This window comes from Vicugna pacos, chromosome 4 (genome assembly GCF_048564905.1).
Source record: "Vicugna pacos chromosome 4, VicPac4, whole genome shotgun sequence".
Lineage (NCBI taxonomy): Eukaryota > Metazoa > Chordata > Mammalia > Artiodactyla > Camelidae > Vicugna > Vicugna pacos.
The window spans coordinates 72,885,502-72,903,442 of record NC_132990.1 but is presented as its reverse complement, the minus strand read 5'-3'; the positions used below and the strand labels follow the sequence as shown (position 1 = coordinate 72,903,442).

Genomic DNA, 17,941 nt, shown 5'->3' with positions numbered 1-17,941 from the left:
AAATGTGTGCCACCCTCCTGGCAGTGGAGAGTAGGCTGACAGAGAGTGTGGAGAGTAGGCATGGTGAGAAGGCTGCTGTGTGCTCCATGGAGGACACAGAGAGTGTCCCAGATGGGGCAGGGTTGACACTCGGAGAGAAGTGGTCAGGATCTATTTTGAAAGTAGAGCCGCAGGATTTCCTGATGGACTGGGTGTGGAGTATGAGTGAGAGAGGAGGCAGAGAGGACCGCAGGGTTTTTGGCCAAACAAAGCAACAAGAAGGACGAAGCTGACATCAACTGAGATGGGAAGCGGATGTGGGGAGCAAGGGCATGGTGTGGGGTAGAGGGAATCAGCAATCCTGCTTTGAACGTGGCAAGTCAGATGACTTCAGACACCCAAGAGGAGATGCTAAGGAGGCAGCTGGGTTTACGAGTCTGGTGTGGAAGGGGCAGGTCCAAGCTGCATCAGAGAAGGAATGGCATTTAAGGCCAAGGACTGGGGGATGTGGCTCATGGAGACTCTCACTAGAAAGGAGGATATTTGTTTGGCACCTGGGAAAAACAGCCACCCTCACCTCTGGCCTTTCCAGGCCCCATCTTAGCCACCCCTGAAGGCAGAGGGGAGTAAGTTGGCAGCCAACTGTCACCAGCAGTGGCTCCATGGTGTGCGGCCGAGTGGGTCACTGTGCACTAGGGAGTGAGTGTAGGGCAGGAGGAGAGGAGACTGAGGCCCAGACTGGGGTCCCCAGTGTTTGGAGTCAGGGAGGGGTGGAAAGGGAACACCAGGACAGCACAATGTCCTGAAGCTGGCAAAGACAGTGATTCAGAAAGCAGGCCCCGTGTTAAGGCTGTAACATTCTTCAGCTCCCAGAGTCCCTGAGATGACTCAGTGAGGCAGAGACTATCAGTAGTCTGATTTACAATAGGAAACCCAGGTTCAGAGAGGTGAAGGGACTTGCCCAGGGTCACACAGCTGGAGAGTGGAGGAGCAGCCCAGCCAGCAGATTCCAGCAAGTGCTATCAGCTGTGGTGCCCCCTCCTGCCTCTAGGCTGAGCCCTCTGGGGCCCAGGGGCCAGATGCTGGCACCAGGTAGGTGGCCAGAGGCTGGCAGCTCGGGAGCCAGGCAGGGCTGGGGACCTCACCTCTCTTCTCTTCTTCCAGGGCCACTGGAGAGCCAGAGGCTGGTGGGGACTACGTGAAGGTAAGGGGGACTGGGCAGGGGACACTGGAGGGCCCAGAGCCTATTCTGGGAAGGTCACAGGCCTTTTCTGGCCTTGTTAGGTGTCAGACCTCACTGTCTGTTCCCAGAGGAGAGGGTCTAGGGGTCAGGGCAGTGTGTGGGGTCTGCTTTCACTCCTGGAATCTTCTTCCCACACCTGCCATCATTCTCTCCTGGCCCTAAACTCAGGACATCCCAATGTTTGTTACTACTAGACTTCATCCAGCTGCCAGCTGGACAGGGCCCCAAGTGTGTCTCCATGTGAAGACCGGCTCCAATCCCACTTGGTCTCTGAGCATGTGCTGGTGCTGGGAGGTGGGGAGCAGGACAGGATGACTCAGTTCTTCATCACAGATAATGGGCACAGCTCACATTTCTCATAAGCTTAATTTGTCCTGGGCACTGGGAATATTGAAAGTGCAGTTTTGAAATAATGATGATAACCACAATAATACGGTAGAACATTTTGATTGCCTACTGTGTGCAGAGCCCTGTGCTAGCTGCTGGCACTGGAAGGGAGATGGTTCTGAGCTCTTTACATGAATGAGGTCTTGGACTTCTCTCCTCATCACTGGGCAGTGACAGCCTTCTTGTGCCCACTTACAGATGGGAAATTTAAGGCCCAGAGAAGTGCAGTGACTTGCCCACAGCCACACAGCTACCACAGGGCAGAACTGGGATTGCAGTCCAAATCTATTTGATGCCAAGACCATGGACAAAGGCCTTGGCCTTCCACATCCAGGAGCACCCACCCTGAGCCAGGTCCCCTGCTGAGTATGGAGCACACAGCAGAGGGCAAGGAGCGCCAGGCCCTGTTCCAAGGGCTCCAGGCCCATGTGGGGACCATGGCAGAGCCACACAATGGTTTGGGCTTGTGTTTTACAATCCAGCAGACCCAGATTTTAGTCCCAGATCTGCCACTTATTTGCCACATGACTGGGTGTGTGTGTCACCTCTCTGAGCCTCAGTGTTCACCTGTGTGAAATGGGGTAAGAATGATGCCTCCAACTCAGGGTTGCTATGGGCTCAGTGAGTCTGTGCTCATGACAGAGAGATCTAGGCCTGGAGCAGAGAAAGCTAGTCTGGTACCTGACCCCAGGGACATTCCGTCAACCAAGATTCTGCCTGTAAAGCTCTGTGTAAGTGCCTATAATGAGGCATGGCAGGAAGTGTTCAGATTGCTGTCTCTGTCCGTCACCAGAAGGCTCAGATAAGAAGCCATTGGAGCTCCAGAGGTAGAGGATGACTTTCAGTTCAGGAGCTGGGAAGGGGGAGATCAAGGAGGGCTTTCTGGAGGAGGAGGCATTAAAGCCAAGCCATTGCAGTTGACCGGGAACATTCACCAATGTCCTCTCTCCAAACTGAAAGCTGGAAAGGAGATAAAGATAAGTGAAGATGGGTGATAGAGTGGTCCAGGCAGAGGTGAGAGTGTGGGCAAGGTCAGAAAGCAAGCTGAGTGAGCTCAGCCCAGGGCTGAGGCAAGTTAAGCAGGAGTTGCTCCCGGAATTTGAGCCTTGGCTCCTCATCCAGGCCCAGACACTGCAGGGAGACAGAGGCCTCATGGAGATCCAGCACCAAAGCCAGTGAACACACAGAGGGCACATTTCAGCACCTCACAAATCCCAGCTGCCTGGTAAGGTAGTGAGATCTCCATCACTGATAGTAGCAAGATCCCTGTAAGGATTATTAGCTTTGTATTTTTTCTCTAGTTTATGGGGCTGGAAAAAATGTGGTTAAAAAATACTATAAAAGAAATAATACCTGCTCACTGGAACTGATTAAACAATTCCTAAAGGATGAAATCAAAAGAATGTTAATTTTAGCTTCAAGCCCCAGAAGGGGGTAGAATCAATAGTCAGTTACCAAAAGTCCATTTCTGATCTTAGATACTCAGCTTCCAGAACTCTAGGGTTCTCAAGACAATGATGTGAGTATTGGATTCTAAGGCAAGGATTCTAAAGTTCTGAGACCATAAAATCCCAGGCTCCACCCCCAGAGCTTCACATGTTTTTACAGAAAATAATGAAATAGCTGAGGCCCAGAGAGGTGGACTCACTTGCCTAAGGTCACACAGCCTTCCAAAAGAATTTGAACTCCAGGCCTGACTTACGCAGTCAGTAATGATTCCTTTTGCATTGATGAGCCTATGATTGTAGGACCAAAAGTCTAGATTCTAAGACACTAAACTTGAAAACAATAGCACATATTTATTGAGAACTTACTTTACCCCTTACATTCATTTATGCCTAGGCAACTTACATGCATCAGCTCAGCCAAAACTCTCAAGAGTTCTGTGAGGTCAGCACAGGTATGTTTTCCAGATGAGTAAATCTGGGCTCCGACAGAATCTGGGCTGCTTGGGTGGAGGTGGGGCCACCTCCTGTTGAACCCAGGTTGATTCCCTAACCATTGAGCATTACCGAGTCTCAGTCCTGCCACCTCCCCCCTATCCCCAGAGTCTGTCAGTGGAACATCCCCCAATTCACAGCGGAGTCCCTGATTCCAAATCAGAGATGAGAAATCTGGGCTCTGGGAGATTTCCCGAGGCCACAAAGGATTTGGTCAAACGCATACAGGGATTTTTCCAGCTTTACATATGATTTGCTTCAAAGTCTGCCTGCTCCAGGTCAGGGAGGGGTGAGGCGAGTGGGGGCGGCAAGAACCGCCCTTGCCCGCCCAGGTGTTCCCACTCCATCCCTCTACCCTCACCACCATGACTCCCCCTTTGGCAAGTCCTCCACTCCGCGTCCCCGGACTCCAGGCAGCGGGGACGCGTGGGGTTGGAGAGCGGGGGGCGAGGGGCAGGGAGCCAGGGGTGGGCGGAGGGAGGAACAATGGTCCCCTCCCCTCCCGGGGCCGGCTGGAGGGTGGGGTCTCCCCGCCCCGCCTTCCCGCTCCTCCCCCGACAAGGCGATGAGGTAATCGCGTCGCCGAGAGGCACGCGCAGCCGGTGCCCAGCCCGGTCGGTCCTGCGCCCCTGCCCCGCCGGCCGCCGCCCCCCGCACTGTCCCGGCCCCGGCCGCCCGGCCCCACCATGACCGAGAGGTGCAGCCTGTGGAGCGCCCTGTCGGCCGCCGCCTGCTGCTTCTACCGTGGCTCCTTCGTGCAGGTGCAGGTGAGGGGGCGGCTCGGCCCCCGCCAGGCGCTCCGGGCTGGGACCCCTGGCCGCTCGCCCCGAGCTCGGGAGCTGGGGAGCCGCAGTCCGTGGCGCCGTGCAGGGTCCGGCCGGGCAGGGGCTACGGGCTGCGGGCTGCGGGAGGGGGCGGGGTCGCCCCAGCCTCACCTCTGGGCGCACAGACGCCTCGCGGGGTGAAGGTCCAGCTGCCGCTCCCGGGACTCGGGGCTGCGGGGGCTGCCGTTCCGGTACTACCTCCTCTGTAGGAGGGAGCTGATCTCGGGCATTGGGTATTGGGAGATGGGAGTCCCCGGCGTCCTTCCTTCTCCAGCGAGCAATCTAGCCCCTGCGGCTGACCCGGGCAGCCTGACTCCCCATTGTACCAGGGGCGCTGGGCTGGAGTCCGAAGGCTGAGTGAGGGGCGGGAAGCTGAGGGAATGTTGCGGGTGCCGAGGCTGGGACCAGAGCGCCCGCCAAACTCCTGCCCTATAGGTGGGCTTGGGCATGCTCAAGGGCGCGGGTCTCCCAGCCCAACTGGCCAGGCATTGCGGAACGGAGCGGTGGCGATGAAAGGGTTAAACGGAAGGGGGTGGAGGGGAGGACCCGGACCCCGCCTCTCTGCGGAGCATCATCTGGAGATGGCTTTGCTTAGGGTTGCAAGACTGAAGGGAGGTAGAAGGGGCTTGCTGGGCACGGGCTGGTGGAAAGGGGTTAAGACCTTGATCTGGGATCTACGCGCTTTTGCCTCCTGAGGGACACCGGGCGCATCACCTCTGCGCTCCCCTAGTCTCACACACGCTCTGAGCCCGCCTGAATGACGGCCCGCCGGCAGCGGAGCGCAGCATCCCCGCACCGGCCAATCAGGCCCTCGCAGGCCGGGAGGCGGTGAGATCATCTCTGGCCAATAGCGGTGCGCTGAGCGCAGGGATGCTGCATTCGCGCCCCAGCACCCACCCACTTTGGGAGCTAGAGACCCCGGGGTCGAAGGTGAAGAGGAGGGCATACGGACCCTAGGTTTCCCTAACTTCGGGTGTGTGGAAGGTACAAGTTTGTCCCTTCAGATTCCCCCTGACCATTGACTATGGTTGGAAAAGTGGAACCCAACCTCCCACCCCCCATTTACAGATAAGATTACTCAGGGCCAGAGAGGGAAAGTGACTGGCTCAAGGTTACACAGTGGCAGGCACAGTCTTGGGGCCAGGTTTTTTTTTTTTTTTAACCACACAGCCCCCTCTCCTTCTTTGCCCTCTGTCCCTCTTGCTGTGGGACTGGGGCAACTTCTCAATTGCATGCTCTTTGTCAAGGAGGAGGAGTCTCCCCTGTGGTTCCCACTCTTCCCTCCCCAGGGTGCCAGGTGGTATAGGAGAGGGGCCAGGACCCTGAAGAATAGGGAATCCCATGGAGAAGTGTAGGTATCCGAGAAGGCCCAAATCTCAGTTCACCTGGCCCTCCCTGCCTTTCCAGGGTATTGGTTTCTACCTTGGGCAGAGGATATGCATTATTCCCATCCCCAGGCCCTGCCCTTCCCCGAGCACTCATATACATCACCCACCCCCACCATCTGTCCCCAGAGCCCTGGAGACTCCTCAAAGCCCCAATTTTTATGGGCACATTGTCAAGCTTCTCCTGCCTCAGCCTTGCCCACCTCAGAGAGTGTCTCACTGTCTTCCCAGGCTCTCTACCTGGAATCCTCTCTGACCCCTCTGCCCTCTTCCCCACACCTGATCAATGGCTGTCTAAACACTCTTCCCTTAATCCCCATCTCCATGCCCCACCCTGCCCTGCTATTGCCTGGAAAACACAGCAGATCGAACCTGCCCCAACACTTAAATAACCTGCAGCTCTGCGGTGTCTTCTGGGTAAACCCCAGCTCCTCAAGGCAGCCTCACAGCCCTGTCCACCTGCCCCTGCCACCCCTACCCCTGTTGAAGCTTCTCATCACCCCTAGGGCCTTGGCTTTGCCCACAGGGCCCTGACTTTGCCACTCTCTTTCCAGAGTGCTTTCCTGCCCTCCTGCCCTCCTGCCCACCTGTCTGTCCCCACCCTGACACTTTTGCTTTGCTCGTCAAGTCCTTCATCAGACCTCAGTGGAAACGTCACCTCTTCAGGGACTTCATTCCTTGACTAGACAAGGGGGTACACATTCATCTGCTCCTAGAGCTCTCTGTGTGTCTCTGAATATTTCCAAACCCGGGGATTACTTGTCAGTGTCTGCATGGCTCCCCCAGGATAGAGGCCACCTGTCATGATGACCTTGGTTTCAGCCCCTGGCACAGGACCTGCCCTAGAGTGGGGGCTTAGTCAATGTTGAAATAATGGAGTCAGAGATTCTAGATATCTCTGAAGTTGGGGACCAGGGTATCTTGGGAGCAGTGTAGGCTGAGGTGAACCAAGGCAGTGGAAGAGCAGAGGAGTGGAGAATGGAGTTGCAGAGTTAGGCTCTAGGAACTTGGAAAGTGAGAAGAGGCAGAGAGTGGACTGGAAGACCCTGGACCCTGGTGAGTAGGAGGTCCTGGGGAAAGATTGTGACCTGGACTGAAGCCAGGCTCTTTAGTGCCCTCCCTTCATCTGTCCTGTTGTCTGGCCAGTTCTGGGCCAGATCTCTCTGTCCTAGAGAAGCTGTCTTTGGGGCCTGCAGTTGGCAGAAGGGGGAGGAAGCAATGTCACATGTCCTCACAGTGATGAGGACATCTATGGGCTAGTAGTGGTGTTCTGGAGTATTGTCTCCTTTCATCCTTAGAACCTGGAAAGGCAGGTTTTGTCACTGTACCCATTTTACAGAGGAAGAAACTGAGGCCCAGAGAATTCACATGACACAGCCAGGATTGGCTGGGCTGGGCTGGGCTCTGTGGTAGGGGTGCGCCTGGCAGCAAGAACTCCTCTCCTCCTGTTCTTAGGCCTCCAAATCCAGGCCACAGTAACTGGGAAACCAGGAATCTCCCCCCTAGGCAGGTAGAAGAGGGGAGTCCTGGGCATTATCTCCAGTGAGTGACCTTGGCTTTCCTGCTGGGCCACAGTTTCCCCATCTAGCAAGGACTTCTTGAGATGACAGGGAAGAAGGGGTCTTGGGAATTGTAAAGGATATCACAGATGTCTGTGTGGGGGCCTCTGCTTCCCTGTTTATAGCTGCCTCCTCCACCCTTGTATAATTCACTGTCCCAGAATGTATCCTCATCCATCCAGCCATTTTTGCCTGTGATTTTGCCTCAATACCTGCTGCCTTATCCACCTGTAGAAATCCTCCCTCTCCCTACTTCAAGATCAGTGTGATGTCCTTGGTGCATAATTAGTGTTTGTGATTGTCATCTCTTCCAGGAAGCCTTCCTGGACCACTCCACCTGGCCTAGACTTCATCTCCCTTTGGAAAAGCCACCCAGTTTTTGCCGCTGTCCATTACTGTGGTGCTGACCGCAGTCTGCTCAAAAACTCATGTTGCTTTTGCCTCCTCTCTTAGATTAGGAACTTCCTTGAGGACAGGTTTATTTTTTGCCTTATTTACCCTTGGCACACAGTAGGTACCTTTTGGTGGATTTAACTGAGATTCCTTTACTCCTGCTGGGATAGGGACTCATGGGTGAGGACCTTTCTTGCATCTGTGCATAAGTGTTCCCAGGATTCCAGGATAGAAGGACTTCACTTGGAGTGGGGGAGGTTGGGAAAGAAGGAGGAAGGGGCTTCAGATTGGATGCTAACTTTTGCTGTCTCCTGCCCAGTTCTCCAAAGAGAAGTACATTCTGGACTCATCGCCTGAGAAATTGCACAAGGAATTGGAGGAAGAGCTCAAACTCAGCAGCACAGATCTCCGCAGCCATGCCTGGTACCATGGCCGCATCCCCCGTGAGGTGAGCAGGCTCTGAACTGGACCCTCAGCCCTAGACCCTTTCACCCACCACCTCAGTCAGTCCCAGCCTAGAGAGGCTCTGACTATTGTTTGGTGGGCTCAATTGTAGTGGACTGCGATGAGGTCTGATTCTGCCATTTACTGTCTGTGTGACCTTCAACAAGTCACTTCACCTCTGAGCCTCAGTTTCCTCATCTATAAAATGGAGGAAATAATAGTACCTACTTTAAAGATTGGTTGTGGGAATTAAATGAAATAATGTGTGTAAGGTGCCTGACATGATGTCTGACATGCAAAGCTCAATGAACATTGTCCTTTGTGGTTGTTGTTATTACTACTATTTTTTTACTGTTATTGTATGGGGTCTATACATCAGCCTCTTGTGTGTTTGGTTAGTGAGTATCAGTTCTTAGGCTACTTGAGGGCTGGTAGTCCAGGATGGGAGTTGACACGCAAGCAGACAGTCAGAGCCCAGTGGGAGAAGTGCAAGAAAGGAGTGCCTGGCAGGGAGAGAGGCCTTTGTGAGATGGATAGCCATTCACGAGAAGGGCAGGGTCTAGGATGTTCTAGCAGAGAAAGTAGCTTGAGTTTACAAAGGCCTTGAGATGCACCAGAGCATTGTCTGGAGGAATGAAAATTCAAATTCACTCTGCTCAGTGTGAGCCCTGAGAAGGAGTAAGTCTGAGGCCTGAGCTTCAGATCATGGTGACTCCTGTTCCAGGGCGTTATGTCCTCCCATGTCTGAGTCTCTGTGCCCCAGACCCCTGGCTTCTGGCTGAGTTGCACCCTCTGAATCTGTGCCCACCTCCCAAGCTTCAGATATCTCTATTCACTGTGTCCCCCAGATCCTGGTCTGGCCCTATCCTGTCCCTGCCCTGCTCCAGCCTGACCATTGCCTCCCACAGGTCTCAGAGACCCTGGTGCAGCGCAATGGTGACTTCCTCATCCGGGACTCGCTCACCAGCCTGGGTGACTACGTGCTCACATGCCGCTGGCGCAACCAGGCCTTGCACTTCAAGATCAACAAGGTGGTGGTGAAGGCGGGTGAGAGCTACACCCACATCCAGTACCTGTTCGAGCAGGAGAGCTTTGACCACGTACCTGCCCTTGTGCGGTATCATGTGGGCAGCCGCAAGGCTGTGTCGGAGCAGAGTGGCGCCATCATCTACTGCCCAGTCAACCGCACCTTCCCGCTACGCTACCTGGAGGCCTGCTATGGCCTGGGCCAGGGCGGTAGCAAGGCTGCCAGCCCTGCCAGCCCCTCGGGCCCCAAAGGCAGCCACATGAAACGGCGCAGCGTCACCATGACCGACGGGCTCACCGCTGATAAGGTCACCCGCAGCGATGGCTGCCCCACCAGGTGAGTGAGAACCCACACTAGGCCTCAGTCTCCCCGTTTGTCAGTGAGGGGGTCTGTAATGTAAGTACTGGTAAGAAAGGGGAGGCCCAGTCACACGGGTCTGGGTGAAGTGACCTGGAGCCTCAGTTTGCGGGGAAGAACAGGAGGCAGCCCAGGCTGTACTGAGTGGAGATCTGGAACACAGGCTGCAGTCCCAGCTCTGCTCCAACCAGCTGTGTGCCCTTGGCCCTGCCACTGTTCCTCTCTTGCCTCTGTGTTCCTACCTATAACTCACTCCAAAATCCCCCTCTGACCTAGGGGGAGCCCTGAGTGCTGTCCTGTCCCAGGCAGGGGTCTGCTCCCTGCTGTCAAGGTTACCCCTCCCTACCCCACCTAACTAGACCAAGGTGGGCATCAGAGCAGAGGGCTTTGCAGTGTGCAAACAATGAATGGAATGTTCTCAGTGACATTTTTGATGATACTCAATTGCCTCTGGGTTGGGTGAGACCAGGCCCTGAGCCCAGGAAAAGCCACAGCAGCAAATCATTCCTGAGGCCCTACCGTGCACCTGGCCCTCTCCTGCACACTCTCTGTGCCCAACCTCATTGACTCCCTTGTCTCCCTAGGAGGTGGCTCCTGTCCATACCCCCACTTTCTAGATGAGGAAATAGGCTTGGAAAGGAGTAGCTGCTTGCTAAAGAGTGGTAGGACCAAGAGTCAGACCCAGGTCTGCAACTCTAAAGCCTGTGCCCCTAATTTCTATGGCTTTCCTGGCTGCTTGCAGTTGAGACCTGCCATCCTGTACCATCAACACTTGGATAGGTCCCATCTCCCTGGATGCTGCTAGGCAAGGAATTGCTGGTTGGATACCCTGTGGGGAGTTGCCACTTGGCCTGTGGTTTGGAACCAGTGATTATAATGGTGCCAGGATCCACAGGCCATGTGCACCTGAGGCATCCTGAGTATAGTGTGGGAGCAGTGGTAAGCGGCCAGGCTGATGGGCTTGGCTCCTGAGCCCTTCTCCCCAGACTGTTCTCTAAGTTGGGGGCAAGATTCCCAGGGAAGAGATCAGTTGTGCAGGTTGTGGACTGCACAAGCCCTTCCTCCTCTGGGCTTCAGATTTTGTACCTGTCAATTGGGAGGTTGGACTTGATAACCTCCAGACCTCTGAAGTTCAGCACATCTAGGTTGGAGACAGAGGTGGGGGTCCTAATGCTGGCTGAGGACCCTGACCTCTGGGCTGTCTGCTCATGAAGGTGTCTACTCCACAGCACATCACTGCCCCACCCCCGGGAATCCATCCGCAACTGTGCACTCAGCATGGACCAGATCCCAGACCTGCACTCGCCCATGTCCCCCATCTCCGAGAACCCCAGCTCTCCTGCCTATAGTACCGGTATGGCCAGCAGTGGGGTCGGGGCAGGTGGAGGGATCTGGTGGGAGGGATCTTGTGTGCGCATGCATGTGCTGTCTGATGAATTCTGTTATAGTGTGTGATCATGTGTTTTTCTACCTTTTTTCTGAGAGCAATGCCCTGCAAGAGTTTACGCTAAAAACTTGCTAGTGGAACTACTGACATTGACATACAAAACATATCTATGGCTTGTTCATTCCACAGTGATTATTTGAGTCCCTATTGGGTACCAGGCACTGTCATTTCCAGTGCATTCTCCTGAATGCAGCAAGTCTGCTAGAAGCTCACTGTGTTATTGAATCTGGGCTTCAATGATGTGAAGTACATGCAGTCAGCAACACTCAGCCCCCACTGGTCGAGCGCCTGCCGTGTGTGGGGTGCTCCGCCAGGCCTTGCATTGGCTGGGACTTAATGCATCCCTGATTCCAAATGGTGGGCTCAAACCAGGCTAGTCATGATTGCTTTTATTTTCTCTATTAAATAGACTTTTTCCCCCCAGAGTTCTAGATTCATAGCAAAATTGAGCAGACAGCACTGTGCTTTTTTTAAATACAAAGAAAATTTCTGTTGTAGAAATATGCCACTAGTTCATTTCTGGAAGAAAAAAAAGTAATATTTTCAATAGGCCATACTGCATATTGTCCACATGGCAGGCAAGGTGTGCAGACAGAGCGGCAGCCCCGGAGGAAACTTCACTGGGAGACGCTCTGCTGCAATATTTCTATCTATATGGGTTGTCACAAATTCTTCTCTAAACACGGGCCTGGCAGCTTGTCATAATTGCCAATTTGCCTTCAAAACAACACCTCTCAGTGTAAATGTTAAAATGCCTTGCCACAGATTATTTATTGGACAATTTCTAAGCAATGTGGCATAGTGAAGTACCCAGGAGTGAGGACTTAACACCTGGTTTTAAATCCCAGCTCTACCACTTGCTGGCTGGGTGACCTTGGGAAGGTCAGTTGGTTTCTCTGAGCCTCAGTTTTCTGTGGAACGGGGACCATAAAAGTCCTTGTGGGATGTTGAGAGCCTTAAATGAACTACTGTGCAAAGAAGGATCTTGCAGGCAGTAAGAGCTCAACAAACATCACCTCTAATTTTGGATAATGGTTTTACTGTTTTGACCAGTGTACCTCCACATGTCACCAACTCCCAGAACACAGGTACTCAATAAATCATTATTACTAATTCACTGAGACATAATTCTGCACAATGAACTCCAGCAAGTCCTTAGCTGTCCTGAATCACAGAAAGCTCCTATAAGTAATTCAGTAGTTCCCTAAGGCTGTAGCAGCCTTAGGATAGGAGTGTGGTACTCCTGGGGTCCAGGTGATTTCGGGGCATCGCTGAGGGCTGGTCAGTATGCCAGAGTCTGTTGGGCTGGGCCTGGGTGCAGGGAGGTGGGGATCACCCTGTAGGGTGGATGGAGCCTGTCCTTTGGGAAGGGCATGGGGGAAACTCACTGGGTCAGAAGTCATGGTAACTAGTCCTCTCCCTTTATCTCCCTGCAGTGACCCGTGTCCACGCCGCCCCTGCAGCCGCCTCGGCCACAGCACTGCCTGCCTCCCCTGTCATCCGCCGCTCCAGTGAACCCCAGCTGTGTCCCGGAAGTGCCACAAAGCCCCTTGGGGAGTCGGACAAGGGTCCTTACACCAGCCCCTCCCACACCCTCTGCAAAGCCTCCCCATCACCGTCACTCAGCAGCTACAGCGACCCGGACTCTGGCCATTACTGTCAGCTCCAGCCTCCTGTCCGTGGCAGCCGCGAGTGGGCAGCAGCTGAGACCTCCAGCCGGCAGGCCAGGAGCTATGGGGAGAAGCTAAAAGAACTGTCAGAAAATGGGGCCCCCGAGGGGGACTGGGGAAGGACCTTCACAGTCCCAATTGTGGAAGCCACTTCTTCCTTCAACCCATCTACCTTCCAGTCACTTCTGATCCCCAAGGATAACCGGCCACTGGAGGTGGGCCTCCTGCGTAAGGTCAAGGAGCTGCTGGCAGAGGTTGATGCACGGACACTGGCCCGGCATGTCACCAAGGTTGACTGCCTGGTAGGTGCTGGGTGTGCACTGGGGCAGGGGCAGCACTTTTGTCCTCTGGCTTTGGGACAGGGGTCCGGGTAGTGAGGAGCTGGCCCCTAAATGCCCAAGTATAGCTAGTGGGCCTGGATTCTGGCTTCATGGCTGTTCTTCACTTGCTGTGTGACTCTGAGTAATCACTTTACATCTCTGGGCCTCCATTTTTTTCCTTAAAAAGACCCCCAAACTGAGATGTTCTTTCTTCCTCCAGATGTCAGTTTGGCACCGGAACTGGGGAGTCCCAAAAGCCAGTGCTGTCTGGCTCCCTGAGTCACTTTTTGAGCCTAGTGAGAGTCAGCCCGGCTGATCCAAGGAATATGAAAGGATCTACTCCCTGCCTTCCCCTCCTGCCCCCAAGTGGACAAAACTCATTGTCTAGGCCCATAAATTGTTCATGTCTGGGCCCTTGCTTTGAATGAATCTTGACCATCTAAAGACCCTGACTTGCTCTACTTCTGTTTCTCCCTCTGAAGTTTAGGGCGAGAGGCGGGGGCACAGTGATTACTTGTTCGCAGTGGTCTACAAGCTCAGGAAACAAGAAAAGAAAGTGCAGAGATGTTGCTCTGTGAAGAGTGCTAGGCTTGAAGGGAGCAGCACTGGGTTCTAGGCTGGTGTGTGACCTTGGACAAGCCCTTTTCTCCCCTGAGCCTCAGGTTTTCCCTCTGGAATAAGGGTGTCCTGGGTACCTCTGGCACAGACACCTCTGGGCATTTCCCCTTTTATCCTGCTTTTCACAGATGGTGAGAATTGAGGCTCATTTGCTCCATGTCGAAGGTTAGCAGTAGAGCTGGAATTCAAACTCGGCCTCCCAGCCAGGCTGCCCTCCTAGATAAAGCTCTCTGACTCCCAGACGGCTTGGGCCAGCCATGACAGGAAATTAATCAGCCCTCTGGGCGTCCTTGTAGGTTGCTAGGATACTGGGCGTTACCAAGGAGATGCAGACCCTAATGGGAGTCCGCTGGGGCATGGAGCTGCTCACTCTCCCCCATGGCCGGCAGCTACGACTAGACCTGCTGGAAAGGTAAAGCAAGCACCCACGGGGACTCACGGGGACTCAGTGGGACTCACGGGGAACCCCCAGGGCTACCTTGTTGTGGCCGATTGGCCAATCACAGTTTCTCACCGCAGTTTCCAGGGGTTCTGGCCACCCCCCTATCCCATTGACCAATCGCTACTTCTTTATATACAACTCAAAGTAATCTTAGTTTCCAAAAATGGAGTCCTTTATCTGTAATTCACCTTTTGTATCCTCTTGGCCGATCACAATCCGTGAGCCTTGGCCCGTCCATCAACTCTGGCTTATCTCCTTTCTTAAAACAGCTCTGCGGGTTGATTTCCACTGACCGGCCACAAGCGCCTCAGGCTGGCGCTCCAGGACCTCTGGCCCCGCCCCTAACTTAGACCGGCCAATCACAAGCCTTAATCTTGCCCCCCACTTTGGCCACGCCCCCTAACCGCACTTTAGGTTCCGCCCGCCACCTCTCGGCGCCCAACCACAAGGACCCCCACCCTGGGTCCTTGGCCCCGCCCCTCTGACCTCGTCGCTCCGACAGGTTCCACACCATGTCCATCATGTTGGCCGTGGACATCCTGGGCTGCACGGGCTCTGCTGAGGAGCGGGCAGCGCTTCTGCACAAGACCATCCAGCTGGCGGCCGAGCTTCGGGGGACCATGGGCAACATGTTCAGCTTCGCTGCAGTCATGGGCGCCCTGGATATGGTCCAGGTACTGAGGGGCTCACGCGGAGCCGGGCATCAGGTAGTCTCTGTCTGGAGGAGCCCTGGGATGTGTTTCTTGGAAGAACATTGTAACTTTCTAAGCAGCACTGGTGAAAGGGTAATTGGGAGAACTGAGTCCTTTAAGTACTGACCTACTCCCAGACCAAGTCTTGCACTTTCCCTTGTCTCTGTTTTTCCACCTGTAAAATGAATGAGGAGCATTCATGAATGAGGACTTTAAAGAGTAAATATAAAATGGTTATCATTTAGCAAGCACTGACTATATGCTAGGTGCTACCCTGAGTACATTAGAAGCACTGATTCCTCGGCAATCTCATAAGGTACCTTTATTGTCCCCATTTCACTGATGGAGAAACTGAGGCAGAGCAGTACTTGCCTAAGGGCACACAGCCAGAGACTGAAGAAGCTGAGATTCAAACCAGGTCTGTCTAAGTTCAAAGCCTGAACCTCATCCACACTATACTTCCCCTCCTTTGGCTCATCAATCGTAACAACAGGGTCCTAGAGGCAGTGGTTCAACTCTCAGCTCTGCCACTTACTTTTGGAGTGAACTTTGGCAAGTCATTCCCCTCTCTGAGCCTCAGTTCCCTCATCTGTAAAGTGGGTTGTTGTGAGGGCTTCATGGGAGGCACATGAAAAGCAGTCAGTACTGTCCCTGATCTATGAATGGTGACCATACTAATAACTATTACCCCACATCTGGGTGTCTACTCAGCAGAGTGGCCTGTGGCCCCAGGAGGTCTCTTCCCTGGCTGCTCACTCACACAGTCTGGTCTCCCCAGATTGCCCGTCTGGAGCAGACATGGGTGACCCTGCGGCAGCGACACACGGAGGGTGCCATCCTCTACGAGAAGAAGCTCAAGCCATTTCTCAAGAGCCTCAATGAGGGCAAAGGTACGTCCCCCACCTTGCTGTGTGAACTTGGACAGGTCCCAGCCCTCTCTGGGCCGGCCAAGACTCTCCCAGTGTGGAGGATGACGGGAGCGTCCCTAAGTTCTGCGCAGCCTGTTTTCCTTGCGCTCACTTTCTGCACCTGGCAACTGTGATGCCCTGTCCAGGTCCAGGCTCAGCCCCCATGCTGGGCTGAAGCTGCAGTGGGTTTAGCTGGAGGAATCTGAAGGATTTCTCTCAGGAGTCGGGAGCCCCAGGAGCTCCCTCAGGGACCTCGAGCAGGGCCCTTCCCCTAACACATCCTCAGTTCCTGGGACCGCAGTGGACAGTGGGGCCCTCCGGGACCTCTGAGCGCCACATCTCCCTCCCTGCAGAAGGCCCGCCGCTGAGCAACACCACGTTTCCTCATGTCCTGCCTCTCATCACTCTGCTGGAGTGTGACTCAGCCCCGGCTGAGGGCCCCGAGCCCTGGGGCAGCACAGAGCACGGTGTGGAGGTGGTGCTGGCCCACCTGGAGGCTGCCCGCACGGTGGCACACCACGGTGGCCTGTATCACACCAACGCGGAGGTCAAGCTGCAGGGTGAGTCCTAGGTTGCATCTGAGGCCTCCCTCCTCATGACCTGCTCTTCCCTTTTGTCCAAATGTCCATTCACATTTATCCATCCCTCTTTCCTGCCCCATCCCCCTGACTTCTTTTTCTCACCCTTTTCTTTACTCAAACGACAAGGAATTGTTAGTGGCAGGCACCAGGTTAGGTGGGAGGGACACAGGTGATTCAAAGAGCACCACAGCTATGTATCTTAGCTTCTCTGAGCCTCAGCTTTCTCATCTGTGAAGTGGACATCCTGGCAGGTCTGCTTTAGCAGGTTGTTTGCAAAATGCTCAGCCTGGGTTCCTGGGGCTGAGGCCGACCTGCCCTGCCTTTAGGGAGCTCACAGTGTAGTTGAAAGGTAAACTCCCTCTCATGAAAGGACGGAGTGGCTTCAGACAATCCACCTTTAAATTATTTGGGAAATATTTATGTCGTAAAAGTTCACTGTAGACAAATTATTAGTTACAGCTGAGCAAAAACAAGATTAAAAAAATCACCAACAATTATCTGGAGGTGAATTCTGTGATGAGCATTCCAGTGTGTGACTTTTTCTTTTTCAGAAAGAACAAAAAAGCTTTTTTTTTACATACACTTACAAAATATATTTACATTTCTTAGAAAAAATCTTGAAACAGAAATATACAGAAAAGAAAAGGAAAATCACCCAAGATCTCCCCCTAAATTAGCAATATTTTTATCTTTATATGTTGTAAATAGTAGGACAGAGACTAGGTGCTAAGCTGCATGGTCATGTTCATCGACAAACCTTGTTGGATCCCTGGGGGAAGTGGGGGGCGCTCTTCTTGGAATGAGGTCCTGAGGGATGTAGTGGCTCCAGGCAGGAGCCCCAGCCTCCTCAGCTGGATGGTGATCTTCTGACCCCTGTACCCCACCCTGCAGGGTTCCAGGCCCGGCCGGAGCTCCTCGAGGTGTTCAGCACTGAGTTCCAGATGCGTCTACTGTGGGGCAGTCAGGGAGCCAGCAGCAGCCAGGCCTGGCGCTATGAGAAGTTCGAGAAGGTCCTCACCGCCCTGTCCCACAAACTGGAGCCTGCCGTGCGCTCCAGCGAGCTGTGACCCCCCTGGACCCTTCCCTTCTGCAGCTGCAGGCAGCAACGGGACAGAAGGGCACAGACCTTTCCCCAGAGCACCCCAGGGACACTGTGATCAGCCCAAGAATGTTCTGGGTTCAACTCCAGAATCTCCCTTGCACCTCCAGGATCCTCCGTGGACCCTGGGCTCCATCCCACCTGCCACACGCTCACCCAGTTTCCCTTCAGGAAGAACTGGAACCTCTGTTTCTCCCTCCAGCTCCTGCTTCTCCCCTTCTTGCTGGGGGGCCCTGCGTTTGAGCCGCAGGAGGCTTCCCACACCTCCTCACTCTTCTCCAGGCATCTGCCCCCCACTGACACCGAGGCCTCCCTCTGGCTGTAAATACATCTATCTGTTCTGTAAATAGATGTACAGAAGCCATGTTCTTTCTTTCATATAAAAAACTTTTATGACTCTTTGTTCTGTCTCTCCGGGGACCCTGGGGTGGAAGGAAGCATCTTTTATCAAGTGAAAGGTAGAAAAATTCATTCAACAAATACTTATTTAGCACCAGACGCATTCCAGATTGTGCCAGGTGCCAGAGTTACAGCCAACACTAAAACCAAGTCCCTGTCCTGGGGAAGCTCAAAGATAAACAGATAATTCCAACCAGTAGGAGAGATACTGACCCACCCCAACTTCT

General features: G+C 53.9%; 1 protein-coding gene across 3 annotated transcripts in view; it reads left to right on the top strand.

Moving 5' to 3' along the window:
* Nucleotides 1–17,717, top strand: part of SH2D3C (SH2 domain containing 3C) — a 29,400-nt gene extending 11,683 nt beyond the window's left edge. For 2 of the 3 annotated variants that reach the window (XM_006205485.3, XM_072960166.1), the window contains 10 exons: nt 1,144–1,183; nt 8,030–8,158; nt 9,063–9,517; nt 10,768–10,892; nt 12,422–12,957; nt 13,890–14,005; nt 14,538–14,709; nt 15,506–15,617; nt 15,989–16,195; nt 17,108–17,717. In XM_006205485.3, the coding sequence (XP_006205547.1) occupies nt 1,144–1,183; nt 8,030–8,158; nt 9,063–9,517; nt 10,768–10,892; nt 12,422–12,957; nt 13,890–14,005; nt 14,538–14,709; nt 15,506–15,617; nt 15,989–16,195; nt 17,108–17,283 (2,068 nt within the window). In that variant the 3' untranslated portion in view covers nt 17,284–17,717. Of the gene's footprint in view, nt 1–1,143; nt 1,184–3,533; nt 4,317–8,029; nt 8,159–9,062; nt 9,518–10,767; nt 10,893–12,421; nt 12,958–13,889; nt 14,006–14,537; nt 14,710–15,505; nt 15,618–15,988; nt 16,196–17,107 lie in introns of those variants that run through there. The other variant, XM_072960167.1, reaches the window with a different exon arrangement.
* Nucleotides 17,718–17,941: the final 224 nt, after the last annotated feature.